The sequence below is a fragment of the Astatotilapia calliptera genome, chromosome 3 (genome assembly GCF_900246225.1).
Source record: "Astatotilapia calliptera chromosome 3, fAstCal1.2, whole genome shotgun sequence".
NCBI lineage: Eukaryota > Metazoa > Chordata > Actinopteri > Cichliformes > Cichlidae > Astatotilapia > Astatotilapia calliptera.
Genome location: NC_039304.1, coordinates 12084566 through 12103816, shown reverse-complemented (window position 1 = coordinate 12103816; position 19251 = coordinate 12084566). Strand labels below are relative to the sequence as shown.

Genomic DNA, 19251 nt, shown 5'->3' with positions numbered 1-19251 from the left:
TGTGCCACTCTGGCACTCCATCATCACTGCACTCTTCCTGGCAGCAGCAGACAACCGAAAGAGAAGAGCCATTTGTCATGCAGCAACATCCCTGGGGTACTTAAGACTTATGATTGAGTGGGCGCAGCGCAGACTCAGGAGTAGTATATTTAAAGGTTGTCTTTTTTGGTGAGGAGCGATGACGGTATATAGTATTTTGGGTTTAAAAGCAGTAAGTGGCTTTGGAAATTTGAAACCACTTTCACTTCGATTACTTCTTTGGTAGCACGGAGGGGGGGGAGCAATGATTTATGCAAGGTTCTCTTTCACTGAAATCCTTACCTGATTTACACACTAAAGAAACTATTAATTCCCCTATAAGTCACCCGAGATCCAGAGTCCAAAAATATAAAACAAAAACGACAATATTATATCAGTGCACAGCAAATGCACTTCAAAATCCACCCACACCTGATCACTTATTAATTCAGACTAAAGCTGATGAAGAGATACATTTTTTCTGCGTTCATTAAAAAAAATCATCTGTGAAAGCCACGTCTGCTCTTCAGAGTGCTGCATTGTACCAGCATGCGGTGTTTTTCCACTGTTTTGTTAACGACTCAGTACAGCTTGGAACAGTGAAAGTGTGCTGATACAGCAGTCATATCTATCAGAGCTCAGCCCGCTTTCAAAGGCTGCTGGCTGGATTCGCTCTGCTGCTGCTTTTAGCATTTAGCAATGCAGGTCAGGAAACGTGTAGCAGCTGGAAAAACAAAAATACTCATACAGCTGCTGACTGTGTACATTTGTGGACACAAGCACACCTGGGCCCAGCACTGCTGCGGAGGCTTGCCCCGGACTCTTCACAGCGCAGTATTTCTTGATAATGTATGGAGAATGGAGGGACTTGGACAATGCAGTCTTGAAATATGGATTAGACGGGAGTTGGCAGGAGTGAATGTTTGTGCCTGAGGCCACTACCTGCTGTGCTTCCCAATGATTGTGATTACAAAGCAAAGGGATTAACACACAAGACTCAAGAAAACTGCTGAACTCCGCAAATACAGTGAAGCCTGATGTGATTAAAGATCAAGTCCCTGGTGAAGCTCTCAGTGTAATTACAATTTGCCCATTGCTCCATAACAGCAAAACACGCAATTAAAATCTAATTACAGATCTCTTAAATTGTTAAATGGACAATTCATCATTCGTCATTCTTCCAGCTTAATTTCTTTTGGTGTGAGCTGCCTGATTTTGGGTGAGTTAAAGCCTCATATCTCTGCTTTCTTCTGCAGAGGGGTTTGTTTGATGGCTACAGTTTAGTAGGAGGAAAACTCCACACAGATAAAACACAGCAGGCCAGAGGGACAAACGTGTTAATTCGATTTCACAATGAACTGTCCTTTTAATGCTGCGAACATTACGGGCTCTTACCGAGACTAACAGTGAGTATTTGTTTTGCTGGACACGTGAGTGATCTGTGCTTGATGTACATCATTGATTATCTGCTCTGTGTGATCTGTTGCAGAGCCTAAAAATAAATGAGCTTATTGAATAAAAAGGGTTCAGACAGAGTTAATGGCTCAGTACCGCTGGCATCACGTTACCGTACACTGGAGAAGGCATGGTAAAACATATGACATTACAAAGATGCACTATTTTATGTAATGATGAGGGGGGGGGAAGTGTACGAGAAAAAGAGATGGTTTTCAAAGTGAAAGAAAGAAGAGACACATGAGAGGTCCTTTTGTAAAGGCTGGATGTGTAATTAGCTTTAAATTAAAGTTAAACATACACAGTCAACAACAGTCTTTGCATACATTTGGTCTATGACCAGATGCTCCTAAGCAGCATGTGTATGCACGTTTTGTCCTATTATCACTTGATGAGGGAATTAATCAGTGACACGTGCTTGCATTATTTTGGTTTATGACCACCTGGACAGTGTTTCACTGCCAGAAGTAATGACTCATAACACAAACACACAGTCCAAATCAGAAAGAACTGCATGAAGGCAGCGCAAGGTCAAAGTCTTCCTGTTGAAATGTTCAGCCTCAGTTCAGTCACTCTCCTATAGAGACCTCTTGGTCCGACGAAGACACCGCACCGCCCTCTTTCTTCAGAGTTTTCAGGCATTTGTCGAGCCTTTTGATGCAGACCGTCACATCTTCTCGAGTGATACCCACAGCGGAGGCAGCGTTGAGGTAAGGACAGGGGTACGACTCCGAGTGGGACATAAACCCGCGAAACGTGTGTCCGCTTACGGTCTGCTCCTTGCCCAGTGGTATCACCCTGGAAACACGAGTGAACATAGTAACACAGAGCAACGGGATTTTAACAATAATGTAAAAAACAACAAAAATAACCTCTTTATTTTATGCAATATTTACCGCAGATCAACATGTCTCACAAATAAAACCAACACTGCAATGTACACTCATGGGCCACTTAATTAGGTACACCTGTTCAAGTGCTTCTTAAAGCAAATATCTAATCAGCCAGTCACATGGCAGAAACTCAGAGAATTTAGGAAGAAGGCCTGGTGAAGTTCAAACTCTGCATCAGAACTGGGAAGAATGGTGATTTAAGATGCTTTGAATGTGACGTGTTTGCCGGTGCCAGATGGGCTGGTCTGAGTATTTCAGAAACTGCTGATCTGCTGGAATCTTCCCACACAACCATACGCCCAACATTCAGATGGTAGGGTCAGAATTTGTCATAAACAACATGATCCATCCTGCTTTGTTCAGGCAGCTGGTGGTGGTTTCTTGGCATACTTTGGGCCGCTTAGTACCAAATAAGCATTGTTTAAAAACTTTAGCTTACAATAAGTATTGTTGCTGACCACGTGAATCCCTTTAGGATCACAGTGTGCAGGACCCATCTTCTGAGGGCTGCTTACAACACGTCATGAAGCTCAAATAATCTCAAACGGAGTTCTTGAACATGAAAATGAGCTGAGCTCAGAGTCCCCAGATCTCAATCCAACAGAGCACCTTTGAAATGTGCTGGACCAGGATGTGCGGGGACTTCACCTGGTTTCAACTGCAATACTGTAAATAATAATCGTGGCCATAAATTCTGGCAAGGTTTCACCACTGTCAGCAGAGTTTAGACTCACTTTAATGTGAAATCAATTACTGCCCAGCTATAAGGACTGTGCACGCAGCACAATGGCAGCAGAATGCACTAGAATCAGATGAAGATCTCTATTAATCTCTTCAGCTGGAGAAGAGAAAAGCTCACTACTGATGTGAAAATGCAAAGCCGGGTGCCTCCCATTCATGTTTGGCTCTGAGAGCATTTCATTTAATGCCACGTCCACAGCTGCAAACTGTTCACGAAACTCAAATCTTAAACATTTCTTTTCTTTTATGAAAACACAACATGCTCAGGACGTACAAGGCTAAAACATTTGACTACACTTCACACTAGGACCTTGGAAAAATCCAACTGGGAGCATTAAATTCCAAACAACACTATAAACAATCGTGACAGAATGACCCAAATAAATCTTTTATTCTGGATATATAAAAGATTTAGATTAGCTCTCATGCACGATTGAAAACTATAAAGAGAAAAAACACAAAATGAAATGTGCGGGGGTGGTGGGGGCCATGCTCCTAATTTGAAATTGTGTATTTATGCAGATCCATCGATTCATGTGACAGAGTGAGAACGAAACAGTTAAAAACTGACAAATCCTCCTCACTAATGCTGCTGCTTTCAGAGCTGGTGCCCGCTGCCCCAGAGGAGACCACATCCTTCAACATCTAATGGAAACATCCTGTTTTATTTAGGATGCGGCTGTGATAGGAAGGGCTGTCTTAATTTTCTAAAGTAGTTTCCGCTGCTCAGTATTCAGCAGATCCATCTGCCTGATTGCTGATTTTGCCGAGCAAAATGCAACATCTTTCTAAACCCACTCAAACAGACACACACACTCCCCTATCCTGTTATTCTCTCTCTCCCCCCTCCATGTCCATTTCCAGGCCACATCATCAACATGGCCTTACCTGGCTCCTGACACTTGTCGGGTGAACAACATGGATCCTAGCTGAGTCACCGCCTTGTCGCTGTTGGCCTGGAGACCATCTAGAGACATGGCTGGAAGAGAGAGGAGCATAGTGAAGTCAGTAAACATCTGAGACCAAACGCAAAGCCAGAAAGACTTACGCCATTTCAGAAAAGCAGAGTAAGGATCAATTGATACGTAACCAGCACTTTGAGCTTACCCAGAGAAATGGGGTTGTGCGGGGTGTGAAGCAACCTCTCCCCATGTGCAGAAGCCAGACTCTTCAGCTGCTCAGCCAGGAACGAATAAATCTCCTGCACACCATGCCAATACACACAAGAAGGATGAAGACACAGAACAACACACAAGATCTATAAATAGCACTGCAATACTCCTTTTTGCATACAGACACAGCCTTATTTTAACAGCAGCGGCAGCCTTGGTTTTATTGCTAATCAAGCAAATCTTCCAACAAAGCAGGTGGATGCATGACCAAACTCTTCCCTATTTGCCTGACCCTGTATGTGTGTCTGTTTCAGTCTAAGCTTCAGTACAAGCACTATGTTCATTTCCTGTCCAGCTTGTTCTTAACGCATCCACCTCTGGGATCAATTAGAGAGGCCAGGAGAGTAAAAGAAGAGGACTGCAGGCTCTTAAACACAGTTTTTGATATTCACATGCTTCAAATACGCTGATTAAGCACCGAGAGTCTCAGAGCAGCGTGTGGAAGACTGAAATAGAACGATGATGTTCAGGACACAAACGTTCAAACAGGGAAGCTACACGACAACTAAACACAGTGCGTTTGTTGCTAGCTACCAGCTCCAGATTCCCCAAAGAAGCTCTTTTCACTGCGTCTGTGTGTGTGAGCGAGGGCACACTCTGCTGACTCATACTGTCCTTGTTTGAAAGCATCAAGAGGGAAAATATTTTCCCTGTCAAGAGTCAAACACAAACAGCATTTCAATGATGTCAAGTGTCTCTAAGTGTCCATTGTCCTCTAATAACAAAGGATGACTTTATTATGCTGCAGGAGGGGAACAGCGTAAGTGGTGGTGAGAGTGCAGGACAATAAGTTTGTGTTTGTGACGAGTCAAAGGCCGCCCCGACTAAAACAAAAGCACGCGCATCACCCGTTTCTTCTTTTCATTATGCAGACATTATCTAAACCGGTGGTACACACGAGGCAGTAAATGAACCTAAACAGATGAAACGCTTGAATTATTAAAAGCTCGTGATTCTGGGAGAGACGTTCTGCAGACTCTATGGGGAAAAAAATGGTTCTGTACATTAATTATGCATAAAGTGGACCGAGAGGAATCAATAAGCTCTGATGGTGTGTCGGGTCAGGCAAGAGGCCACAGGAATCTCCTAGGTATACATTTCAGCTACGGATTAGGTTGTACACCGATATCCCACTTTGAGTATTGTATGGCATCATTTTTAAATACGTGTAATTTCTGTATATGAATCCGGGGTAATTTCTAAAAAAACTTCTACTTTAAAGTGTTATTCCTTTTCGAGTTTCTGTGCTCTGAGTGTGAGGACAAACAGATTCTCTCAGTTGCAGCACATTTACGGCGCAGCAGCAGTTTAGAGGAGAGAGAATGCTGCAGTGCCGATCATCTAAAGAGGAGGATGCTGCATTGTGAGCAACTCTGCTTTAAAGCAGGAAGCCACCAGGGGAGGTTTTCTCAAACTCTCAAAGAATCAATTTTATCTTTCTATAGTGGACTCCTTCCTTCACAGAGCTCACTACACACAAGTCCACAGTCTCTATCATCAGTGAGAACGCAGGTGAAGCAAAAAAGGACACACACACAGAAAACTGTAACATATAGCCAACTGCAACTCAATACAACTTATATAAGTTATTGCCATTTTTAGTAGGAAAGATGCTGACATGGCACAGAGACATATTCAGACCGACTACAATATACACCTGATACTCCTGCAGTCCCATAATGTTCTCATCATACATGTTGGAAACATCCAGCAGACATAACAGCCACGTTTAACTAAGTGAGGAACTATTTTTAGCCGTATAAAAAGGTGACGTGTGCACCACTCTCACCTTTCTTTCTGACAAGTATTTCTTATAGCCACAGACTCCCAGCGTGAGAAGGGTAATGAGGACGTCGAGGGAAGGTGAGGCTGATGCTCTCCCTGGAAGAGAAGCCAGAAGCTGCTGTCAAACTGAACTAGAAGCTTGTTATTAATGTTTAACAACAATCCAATTTGACTTACACAGATGAGGATAAAATTATTAGCCCCCTGACAGGATTTAAACATAACATAACATTTCTAAACACACTAGATTTCTGTTTGCACACAACAACAGAGTTTCTTCACACAGTACACAACAAGCCCGGCAGAGGTAGGAAGGAAAACATTTCAAAGACTCTTGAAAGAAAATTAGAGAGATGTGTCTAAAATGCCCCAGAACAGCTGCTGACACATTGGTGAATGAGTTAGCCGGCTTGTGCTTCACGCATCCACCTCTGGGATCAATTAGAAAGGGCAGGAGAGTAAAAGAAGATGAGTGCAGGCTTTTAAACAGTTTTTGACATTCATATGCTTCAAATACGCTGTTAAGCATCAAGAGCCTCAGAGCAGTGTGTCGAGGACTGTAGAAGGGCGATGGAGCTCAGGACACAGACGTCCAGGCAGGGAAGCTGCACGACAACTAAACGCAGAGTCTTTGTTGACTTCGAGATTTCAGACACAGAAAATCTCCACGTTGTCAGAAGAGTCACATTCAAGCCAGACTGGACTATCCCAACAATAGCCTGGAGGAGGACTCTATGCATACTGGAAGCACGGCTTTGGTTAGATGAGATTAAACTACAGCTGTTTGGCTGCAGAGACGCTGCTCGTGTTTGGAGGGAGAGGCATACGACCCAAAGAACAGTCCCCAAAGTGAAACACGGTGGTGGGAGTATTTTGCTGCGGGGACGCTGCAATGTGTCTGGAACTGTGATCTCATCAGGGTGGCAGGAAAAAAACCTCAAGCAGTCAGCATCGCTTTGACTTCCAGCACAACAACAAATCAAAACATACGTCACTCCTGACTGGCCTGCATAAAGCCCTGAGTTGAATCCCACTGGAGTATCGGGTAATAAGTTTGACCCTGATAGTTTGAGGTTTTGGTGAAATTATTTAGTGTCTTTTTGACAAGTAAAGAAACTAAAAACCGAAAATAAAATAAGACGCTTGCCGGGGTTACTGAGGGTTCATCGGTCTGATTGCTGGCGGGATGAACCTAAAGTGTTTTGAATGCAAAGTCCTGTGCATTTCTACAGCGGGCCTGGTGTCATTTTTCTATGAGCTGGTATAACTTCAGTTCAGATTTGGCCTGACAGAAAAGAAAATGTGTAACAGTATACCCACAGATGACAGTTAGTGGAAGGTATCAGAGCTGGACACTTTCCAAGCACTGACAGAAGCTCAACTGCAGCATGAGAAAATTAAACAAATGAACCAAAGTGAAAAGCTGGCTTAGGCAGATTCCGATTAGTCACACAGAGCAGTGCACAGTCTTACTGCTGCTTTCTGAGAGTTACCCAAAATGTTTAAAAAGCACGTCAATGAACTTCTCTAGATATAATCTGATGGCAGTGACAACACAGTTGTCCAGTGCAGCTGGTTTAAACATTGGCCTTTAACCTCCCAGTTCCCTCGTGCAAAGTTCATACCATCTCTGATTGGATGGATTTGTGACAGTGTGAGAACAGTGCAGGTAGGATTGTAGCGAATTCAGTTACCATGGGGACATCAACAGTCCCAATGAAATGCACCCCAGTTTCAGCGATGATGGTTAAAATGCACTAGTGGTGAGATTTTGTTAGAAATCATGGATCTAACATTTAGAACGGGAACAATGCGGTTGCCTTTGCAGTCTCGGGTCAAGAAGAAAAAGTAGGAAAGAGGGAAATTTGTGCTGAAAAGGTTTGAAGTTAAACAAACAACAACAAAAAAGAACAAAAACAACAACAAGACCCTGTTTCTTCATACTACATCAGTTATCCCATTTTATAGCCCAGTGCCTCTCGATGGACTGTGGACTTTTTTCTTTTCATTTCCAATTCCTGTAATATATTTATTATTAAACATTTACATGTTAACAAGTCCTCAAAGCTAATAGAGAAACGACGGGGACTTTACTGCTTTATGATTGTAGCACCCTGAACAAGGAAATCAACAAAAGATCAAGAATAAAATGCTTGATTGCAGCCCTGCGTGTTAATCAGAGTAGGGCACAATAAACACAAAGTGGGCTGCAGGATTTTTATGTTTGTGAACAGTCATCTTATGTTTAAGCATGAAAACGAATCATTCAAACATTTTCATGCTTTATTACCAATTTACTAAAATATGGCAGTGCATAAAAACTAAAAACTGTGCTCTACACTTTGAAACTTTCAAAACATTTGCTTTTATGTAAATACACAAATCTGCATGGGTACACATGCCCACCTGGTTATTGTTTCATACCAGTGAGCGTTAACACTCACCTGGGTACATCTTGCTTATCTCCTGTATGAACGACTCATCAAAGCCTGCAATTATAGCACCACCTACTGGAACCATAAAGTTCTTGTCCAGGCTCTGTACAAAGGCATCGATTCTTCCCACACGAGCGCCCTGATGACAGACAATCCGAGAAAATCACATCGTAGCATTCAAAGGTGAGCTCCAGATCAACTTGCTACATGCACTGTGCAGTGAAGAGTGTTGATACCTGTTGAATGAGGTGCATGCATTTGGACGACTGTACGCCATATGCATTGTTAACTATGTGGGGGATGTCATGCTTGCTGCAGAGAGATGACAGCTCCTCAAGCCTGCAAGACCCCAAAACAAACAGTATTAGAAATGGTGCATACCTTATTCCCACACCATGAGCCAAAACAAGCAACATACATTATGTTTCCTGAGGGCATGAATGAAAGCTTACAAGACCTGTCAGGGACCCGTGGGGCGAAGCAAGAAGTCGTTGAATGAACACACAGGATATTTTCAGCTCCGAGCTCCTCAATCTTGCGTTCAACTGCTTCCAAATCTGTCCGCAGCTCATCACCCTCGAGCACATTCTCCACGACCACAGGTTCAAAGCCTGAGAAAACAGTAAGTCTTAATGTAAGCAAACGATTTAAAGATGGCAATAAAGTGAAACACTTTCACAATTAATCTGAACCCTTCAAGATCCATGACATTTCAAACACAGACGTGCTCGCTGATCAGGATGTAAGGTTGACAGGACACTGGATACGAGTCATATGGTCACCTGCTGTGATCATAGACTTGAAACAGGACTTCTGGTCGATGCGAGGCCAAATGATGTAGCGAGCTTTGGGTCTCCTGTGACGAAGGGTCAGAAAGCAGAGAGTCAAACTCATCCCTGTAGCCATGGGTACCACGAAGCAGCTGGCCACACTCCGGACGCCTGTAACGCACAAGCAGCAGACAACTGAAAATAAGACTTCGAAACCTTTCGTTAATTCTACATAAAGACTTCCATACACTTTACCAAGTGGACATTTGGGAGGAAAAGGCAAAATTTAACATCTACCTTATCACAAATACTAGTGTAACTGATAAGAGCTACACACCTGCAAGCTTTAAAACATCCAGGACAACTGAGTTGGTCAGTTTGTTAAGCAGACTGGATCCTGCAGCTTTAGGCTGAATAGCAGCGATGTCACCTGACCGGCCGATGCCGTGGATCAGCCTAGACAAAACAGCTGGATGTCACAACACGAGCAGTTAAACGACCTCCTAAACTCCGTGATGAGCGCAAAGCTGACATTTCACAGCCCAGTGTAATAAATCTGCGTGCAAGGCCAATTTAAAAAAAACCCACAGATACAGGTGAGGACAGAATTATTAGCTCCCCTATGAAACATCCTTGTTTTATTAAGTATTTTGAAAGCCCAGGTAAACAGAGCAAGCAATTTATTTTTTTCCTTCTTTTGTTAAACGCAGCATTTTCAAACATCCTGTTTTACTTTGGACGCTCATGTTACTTTGCACAAATAAATAAAATCATTATCCATCTCCTGCAACAAATCCTTTTCTCTAAACTTATTGTTTTTGGAATGATGCTTTTTCAAGTGACAGCTCAAACTCTGACGTTTTTATACTGTATGTAAATTGGAAGAAAACTTTCAGTTTTACCTTGATTTTACAAGCAGTGAGCGTTACAAAGTTAAAGCACATTCTTGATTTTCAGGGGGCTAATAATATTCACCCCGGTAAAGTTTGTTTACTGAAGAAAACTGGTATGTTTATAAATGCTACATTGAAAATCACTTGTTCTGTTAAAAAGGCCAATTACATTTCATAAGGGGGCTAATAATTTTGTCCTTATCTGTATATCAGTATAGGTGCTTTTACCTCGTTACAGACAAACTGCAACAAAATCTATTAGAATTACAAAAGGTTTTGCACTTATTATTCATGAAATGTGTTCAAAAAGCAAACATAAGTCTTTTTAAACTAATAACACACAAAAAGTTTTCATGTCTTTATCAAACACAGTAAATTTCAGTTAGCCGTTCCCCAAAAGCAACCTGGAATCAAGTGTTCCTGTTAAGGAAATGAGGTCTGAAGTGTGTATAGCACAGCTCCCCCAATTCTCCCTAGGATCACACCAAGTTTGGAGGTGACAAAGAATCACAACAAAACTGCAGAGCAACGTGTAAGCCTCATAAAATAAATTTTAAAAGATAACTTTAGAACAAGAAAAGCTTGGTGCACGCAATAAAACAATTAAACAAAACACACAGAGGCTGAAACAAAGAAAATCATGGTTTTGGAACGGCCGAGTCAGCATCCTGACCTCAAACCAATTTATGGCTGACGGTCAGACCCATAATCATGTGGATGATGACACAGATTTTGTAGTTTTGCCTCTATATACCACCACAGTGACAATCAGAGTGTCAGTTAACTTTAGACGTTTAACTTTAATTCAAGGGGTTTAACAAAAAATGTGGTATCTGTGCACTGGAACTCTTAATGTCAAAGATGTGGAAAATCTTTTTCTTTATTTTTAGCTGTCATTCAACAATCTGGCACACTCTTAGAAAGAAGCCATGCACTGATCACCCCAGCAACACCAAAAGGCCTTAAAGAGCACAGACTTTAATTAGGAAATATTTCAAATTCTTTTCATAGCTAAGAAAAAAACTTCACAACTTCAAGTCAAATGAAAAACACTCAAGGAGGTAGGCATATCGTTGACAAAGTCCAAAATCAAGAGATGCATTTATGAACAAAAATATGGAGGGTTTACAGTGATGTGCTGCTGGTTACACTCAAGAACGGGAAGAACAGACTTTACAAGAAAGCATCTAACAGAGCCTGCACGGACATGGAGAAAATCCTGGGACAGATGAAACCAGCATGTACGGCAGAGTAGCAGTACTGTACTGCATAGCTGCCAAAGGAATCGAGTACGTAACATTGCAAATAGATGTTGAATCAATGCACACTGCAAAAGCAACCAAGAGTTTCTCATGGCAAAGAAACTGGATATTCCTAAATCGCCAAGGTGGTCATCTGATCGTAGCCCAACAGAGCAGCTTTTCAGTTACTTAAGCACAAACTGAAGGTGGCTGAGGTAAAGGCCTGACCGAGAAGAGAAGACCATGTCCATGGCTTTTACACTTCATCCAGTCACTGACGGCAAAAGATTTTAATCCAACTATTTCCTAAACAGTTAAAGCAAAGTATTTAAAATACTTTTTTTAAATTAAAAATGAAAGTTTTAACTTCAATCACACCTTGATTGTCTTATTTAAAATCCACTGTGGTGATGTACGTAGGCAACATAAAAAAGTGTGTCTCCAAGTGTGACAGAGATGGGCGCAGAGTGTGTTTTTCTTCCAACTATTCTAAATCAGAATCGCTTTAAGCACAATCCTGCACTACGAAATATTTGTCGTAGAGACAAAACAACAACAACAAAAGATCCGCTTGCTTTTTATCTGCCTCACAATCCATCACTCGGGGTTTAAAAGTGAATCGCTAATAACGCATAAGGCCTGGCGGGCAAACTTGAACCTGTAATGTCGTCTTGCCACAAGGCTGGATGCCACCCGGCCTTCTCTCTCTCCTACTCCACAGTTACCCAAGAAGTTGTTGCTGTCCATCACAGCTAGCTCGCTGAGGAAGAGCTCAACAGTGCTCTCGCTCCATCCCTCCTCGGGACACTTTCCCTGCAACACACACAACATGAAAGAGGAAGTGTCTTCACTGCAGTGGTATGAGGAAACAAAATAAAGCTTTGAGCGTACTTGTTCCAGTAACTGTCTGATGAGTTGCTCATGGCCACGGCGAGCCTGCGATCCCTGACGGATGTAGGAAGGTGACACAATCTTCTCGCTCAGGTTAAAGTTGTCGCTGTTCATCTGTGTTAAACACACAACTTTGTGGTAAGTCAGTGCAGTGGGTGTCCAAACCGTTCTACAAATGCTTATTTCACAAAATTAACCAATAGGGGAAAATAAGATAAGATAGAACTTTATTAATCCCTCGGGTGGGTTCCTCTGGGAAATTCGACTTCCAAAAAAAGCACAGCAACGACCGAAGTTACAGTTACAGAATTGTTATTTATATATATATATATATATATATATATATATATATACATACACACACACACACACACATATATAAATACAGAGACAAATATAAATAAAATATACAAAGGGGATAAATAGAATAAATAGGAATAAAAAATAAAAATACAAGTGAATTGCACATTTCAAGTATTGAGTCTATTGCACTGTTGACTATTTACAAAAAGTATTGCACAAAGGTATTGTACAGTGAGGTGAAGAGGCACTACAGCTTAGTTGTTCCCCCCTCCTTTGTCCTCCTTTGTCCTCCTGTTTCCCCTCCCTCTCCCCTCCAGAGAGGAGTTAAACAGTTTGATGGCGTGTGGGACAAAGGAGTTTTTAAGTCTGTTAGTTCTTGTCTTGGGGAGAAGCAACCTGTCACTGAACAGACTCTTCTGATTGTTTATGGCCATGTGCAGAGGATGCCCAGCATTGTTCATAATGTCCAGCAGTTTCTTTAATGTCCTTTTCTCTGCCACTGTCACCAGAGTGTCCAGCTTCATGCCGACCACAGAGCTAGCCCTCCTGATCAGTTTCTCCAGCCTGCATGAGTCCTTCTTTGCTGTGCTGCTCCCCCAGCACACCACAGCATAGAAAAGTACTCCAGCAACCACCGACTGGTAAAACATCCTCAGGAGCTTCCTGCAGATGTTAAAAGACCTCAGCCTCCTGAGGAAGTACAGTCGGCTTTGGGCTTTTTTATACAGGTGCTCTGTGTTGCATGACCAGTCCAGTTTATTGTCCACCCACAGCTCGAGGTACTTGTACTTGTTGACCACCTCCACCTCCTCCCCCTCTATCTGAACCGGCAGTGGACCTTCTCTGGACCTCCCGAAGTCCACAACCAGTTCCTTAGTCTTTGAGGTGTTGAGTTGCAGGTGGTTTGTGTGACTCCATGCGACAAAGTTCCTCACCAGACTTCTGTACTCCTCTTCCCGATCATCCCAGATACACCCCATGATGGCCGTGTCATCTGCAAACTTCTGAATGTGGCATAATTCAGAGTTGTAGCAGAAGTCAGAGGTGTACAGGGTGAAGAGAAGAGGGGACAGCACAGTTCCCTGTGGTGCTCCTGTGCTGCTGACCACAGTGTCAGACGTGATGTCCTTCAGCCTGACGTACTGTGGTCTGTCGGTGAGGTAGTCGGAGATCCAAGCCACCAGGCAGGGGTCCACCTCCATCCTGTTCAGTTTTTCCTGAAGCATACAGGGCCGGATGGTATTAAAGGCACTGGAAAAGTCAAGAAACAGGATCCTGACCGTGCCTTTTCCCCCATCCAGGTGTGAGTGGGCTCTGTGTAGGAGGTACAGGATGGCATCCTCCACTCCGACACCCGCCTTGTATGCAAACTGTAGTGGGTCCTGGGCATGTTGTACCTGTGGTCGGAGGAGGTTGAGGAAGAGCCGCTCTAGAGTCTTCATAAGATGTGACGTCAGTGCCACCGGTCGGAAGTCATTCAGCTCATTGGGCTGGTTCTTTTTGGGGACCGGGACGATGCAGGATGTCTTCCATAGGGCGGGCATTCTCCCCAGTCGCAGACTGAGGTTGAAGACTCGTTGTAGCGGCTCCCCAAGTTCAGCAGCACACGCCTTAAGCATCCTAGGACACACCTTGTCTGGGCCTGCTGCCTTTCTGGGGCGAAGCTTCCTCAGTTGCCTCCTGACCTGATCCACTGTGACACTGGGAGGTGTTTGGGAGGAGGGGAGGGGGGGAGATGTCTTGCTGCTGAGAGAGGGATTGGAGGAGGGGGGTGTCATGGTGTCAGGAAGGGGGGGAAGCGAGGGAGGCAGGAGAGTGGGGAGAGGACTCTGTAGTGAAGGTGAGGGTGGGGGGGTTGTGGGCTGGTCAAACCTGTTGAAGAAGTTGAGTTCGTTTGCCTTCTCCACAGTCCCCCCCACTGTGCTTTTCTTGGTGTTGTGGCCTGTGATGGTTTTCACACCATTCCAGACCTCCCTCATGTTGTTCCTCTCCAACTTCTGCTCCACCTTCCTCCTGTAGGTGTTCTTTGCTTCCCTCAGGCAGCGTTTCACCTCCCGCTGTGCTGCTTTCATCTCCTCCTTCACTTTGCTCCTGAAAGCCTTCTTCTTCATGTTGAGGACAGCTTTGACTTCCTGTGTTACCCACGGTTTGTTATTAGGATAACACCGTACCGTCTTAGCAGGGGCGACTGTGTCCACACAAAAGTTGAGGTAGTCTGTAAGACAGTGTGTCGCCCCCTCTATGTCCTCACCATGTGGGCTCAGGAGCACATCCCAGTCTGTGGTGTCATAGCAGTCTCTCAGAGCATCCTCCTTTTCTGGGGTCCATCTCCGGATAAATAATAACATTTATGAAAAGTGAAAAGGTTTGAAATCTTTCACTTTTGCTTCAAGCTTTGACAAAATCGTCTGTTTATGTTCATAAAGGCCAAACTGCGGTAATGTGGCTTCTTCCTGTTGTAGGAGCAAAGCACTCCTCAGTTTCCGTTCCTTCACACTGGCACCAAGGATGTGTTTTTACTGTAACTCTTAACTTTCGCGATCATTAGGTAAGTTTACTAATTATTATCGCACGAAGCTCATGACGAACTGCTCATTCAATGTTTTATAAAGGGACAGGTTTGTTAAAAATGCCAAAGTTACACCAGACCTTTTTACCAACGCATCCCTAAATTTTATCTTAGCGCCCCTAAAAATAACCGTATTAATAACATATTTTAATATTATTAGACATCTTTTTCTAAGGTTATATTCCGAAAAACGTCTATCAGAGACATCAGATTAGAAGGAGAACAGGTTTAAAAGTCCAGCATTCCCAATATTATGATGAAATTCGTGACAGAAAGGAGATGAAGAAGTAATTTCATGACACAAGCCGGCACGGATTTAAAACACCAACTGAAACGTTAGCAAGCAAAAGTGCAAATTTTTCCGATGCTGCAGGGTCATTACCATTAAGTATATTTATTCTCAAAATAGTGTCACAAATGTTAGCTAATATAGTCTAGAATAGAGATGATGAGCCAGTTTTTTTCACTTTGTCAAAGTTTTCTATTCTGGTGGAGCTAAGCTTGTTTATTTAAAGAACTAATTTAAAGAAACTACAGTTTATTATAAATGTAATTTTTTCATGAATTGATAAATGTGTTTTCTAAAATAAATGATTAAAACAAACTAACATATAACTGGATTCTAATGAGAGAAAGTCAAGAGGGCTTTACCTCAGCGGTCCCCAAACCCCCGGGCCACGGACCGGAGTCGTGTGTTACCGGGCCGTGAGAGTTGAGGCTCGGGTGTGAACTTTATCGTTTTCTGGGTCTTTTCCCGTGTTGTAATTGTGTGTCTTATTTTGAAATAAATATTTACGCATTACCACAGTGACCAGAGAGCATTAAGGGGCAGAGAGGGGGATGTTACTCTCAATGTTGTTGGTGCATTTCAGGAGGATGCTGCTAATAAAGTTACACAATTACACAGTGAATTTGCGTTTATTATTATATTTACAAAATACCACAGTTGCTGTCTTGGTCGTATCATTTTATTTTGTTGTATTTATCTGTGACACATTAAAAAAGGTCCGTGAAAATACTGTCTGACATTAAACCGGTTCGTGGCACAAGAAAGGTTGGGGGCCGCTGCTTTACCTCATATATCAGTATCAGTGCAATACTGAATCTGAACATTGCAATTGACATAGATGGATAATTAATATGGATCAGTTTATGCCTTTCACTGGGTTTTAAATACTGTTTTAGTGTTACATGTACTTTTTAATGACAGCATAAAGACTAAGAGGAAAATAGAGACGGGGAGTGAGGGCAAAAGCAGGATGATGTCAGTGAAGAGAAACCAGTAAGAGCGGATGAGTGACCAAAGTCTACCACGCTGTTATCAAGCCAAGGTACCTTCTGTTTTGCCTGCATTCACTGATTAATGTTTCACATAACTAAGCAGTGTGCTAAATGTGGATTCTTCCAAACCTTTCAGTAACTTATGTCACAATTACTATGTTCATTTACCTTATTTACAGGTAGTGAAATTAAAAGGAAAACTTTTCAGTAGCACACTTGAAATGGGATGCCTAATGCCCTCTGTTGACTCCTTACAGCAAAATGAGGCTTTGTATTCAAAAACCTGTATGTAAAAGCAACTTTATTATCAGATTGCTTCTTGTACAGGTACATGGAGTGGCAGCCTTTCTGTTAAGAGGCTGAAACAATGTTGTGCATGTTTATCGTCACATGTGCTTTGCAGCAAATCGGTTTCCGCCTTACTCAGGAAAACTCTGGTCACCATGACTGAGCCTTTCCCTCAGGTTTACGGACCCACCCTAAAGCAGGTGCAAGTGAAATGACCTGTTTAAATCACCTGCAATCGTCATCCTTCTAACGAATTGACGATTGCAGTTTATGTCATTATTTATTTTCTTTATAAAATATCTCGTGGTATACGACTCGTGATAGTTACAGCGCTGTATTAACTATATATATCATATATGCATTAACTATTCTTATTTGATTCATGTAAAAATTGCAATATGTAACACTAAATGAATGTTTTCCCCATTAGAAGCTGAGCCCTACCTAAACGTTTGAGCCTAAAATTGTCCCTGTGTTATACGAGTGCTAACTTACTCAGTGCTAGAAGTCTGGTTTCAATCCAGAGTTTGCTTAGGAACAGAGTACAGGCTAGCTCCGCCAAGCTAAGTTAGGCTAAGCTAATGTGTTCCGGGCCGGAAAATAAAACACGGCGCATCTTCGTCAGAGACGCTCTGGTAACTCACGGTGCGTGCTCTTACCTCGCGGTTTTCCAAAAAATGTCTTCACGTGGACGCCAAACAAACCGCAGACATGTACGCACACATCTGAATGAGAAAGTAGCATACAGACAGACTGAAGGACGCCTTCACGTGACCACCAAGCGTTGCTCACGTGGTCAACGCCGTGCAAAGTCATGCTCCAGCGTGAAGAGAGAAGAGAAGCCGGTCGGTGGCCGCCTGCAGAAATAGAATGTGCAAGCCGGTCAGCTTTAACTTTTATGGCAAATTCTGTTTTTGATGAGGAATATATATATATATATATATATATATATATATATATATATATATATATATATATATATATATATATATATTATTCATTATTATTATCTATTGCTACAGTAAATAAATAAAAACACTTAACTTTATTTGAAAGTTAAGATTTTGGTCAAAGTAAACTTTTAGCAGAAGCCAGTAGCTTAAATAAAGTCACAGTTACACACCGTCATTCTTTAAAATATAACTGTGGTTTTTAAACAGACATATAACAACAGACACAGAATAACAGACATATCAGAAAAATAAACAATAAAAAATTTTTTTTAAAAAGCCTGACTGCTAAAAATGTAGAATGTCAACAAAATACAATAAATTTGTTCTACATGCAAATGTTACTGTATACATATTCATTAAAATACACTCTATCACATATATTTCTTATGTATTTTTTATGCACATAAAGGGCAGTGGGAACTTTTACTGTCTGACAGTCTGATTGCTGTTAGGACCTGTGTTATGTTACATTTAACCTTTGCATTCCTTCACACTACTGATGCATTTTGAAATAATATCATATGCCGGTCCTTTAATTTCAGCTCTCAAACAATGTCAAGATATTAGAATTATTTCTAATATTAGCTGAATGAGTAAACTGTGACAGCGTTGCATCAAAATAAGCTGCCACAAATAATTATAAGATCAGGACCAATAATGAGGCACTTTCAAAGTGTGGCAGGAGCAAAGATGTCCTGTAGTGGAAATATAGGCCAATATACTAATGAAAAAAGTATGCCTCCAAGAAAACAAACAAATAAAGGTAAAATTGTCATCTGTAAAAATTTCATTAAAAATCAAATAAGCAGATATTGTAAAGAAAAGGTAACAATATGGAGCGTTACCTTTTTATGCACACACTAAAACACACACACACATCACACACACACACATCACACTTGTGTAGGTTTCAATCCAAACAAAGCTGTAGGGAGCACTGAAGTTAAAATCTATGATGTATACACTCATACTTCCTTATGTTTCTTACTGTGCTATTATAAGTAACATCAAAGCAAATTCACCGCCACTTCCAGAATGTGAAGTCTTTTTTCAGTGCAGGAAAGCAAACATGATCTGAGAGGCAGTAACTTAACTGTTAAGAAAGAACATCTATTTCTATTTAATGTTGACACACTCAGTATAACATGTGATTAAAATAGGTTTACCAACTCACTAAAGTTTTGCTGACACAATAATGAATACTTAAAAATTAAATATCAAGATCAAAAAATCAGGTCAGTAATGGACTTATGATAATATCACATATTATTGTCTAATCATTCTTCTTATATACTATTATACAGGTGCTTACAGACTCTGTCGTCTTGTCCATGCACTTTTATTTTGAGTTTGATTCATTTGCCAAAAGAAAACTTTGAATAAGCAAAGTTACAGGTGAATTTGTCATATATCATAGTAGCTAACTCCTTTTTTCCCACATTTTTTCTCTCAGTGTTGTGATATGAATGTTGCGAATTCTTCTTACCACGATAATCGCTTCATGGTTGAAGTCAGTTAAGATGCAACACATTTTCATTATTTCTCTAATCCTGAGCACTTAAA

At 41.7% G+C, this 19251-nt stretch overlaps 1 protein-coding gene across 1 annotated transcript; it reads right to left on the bottom strand.

Moving 5' to 3' along the window:
* Positions 1-1721: 1721 nt before the first annotated feature.
* On the bottom strand, positions 1722-17589 carry sepsecs (Sep (O-phosphoserine) tRNA:Sec (selenocysteine) tRNA synthase). Its single transcript, XM_026161820.1, has 12 exons — positions 17395-17589; positions 12295-12408; positions 12062-12216; positions 9607-9725; positions 9282-9440; positions 8957-9110; positions 8736-8838; positions 8509-8638; positions 6069-6160; positions 4215-4308; positions 3996-4086; positions 1722-2271 (listed from the first exon to the last, which is right to left on the bottom strand). The coding sequence occupies exons 2-12, from the start codon at positions 12406-12408 to the stop codon at positions 2043-2045; spliced, it is 1440 nt and encodes a 479-aa protein (XP_026017605.1). The 5' UTR covers positions 17395-17589; the 3' UTR covers positions 1722-2042.
* Between the last annotated feature and the right edge of the window lie 1662 nt (positions 17590-19251).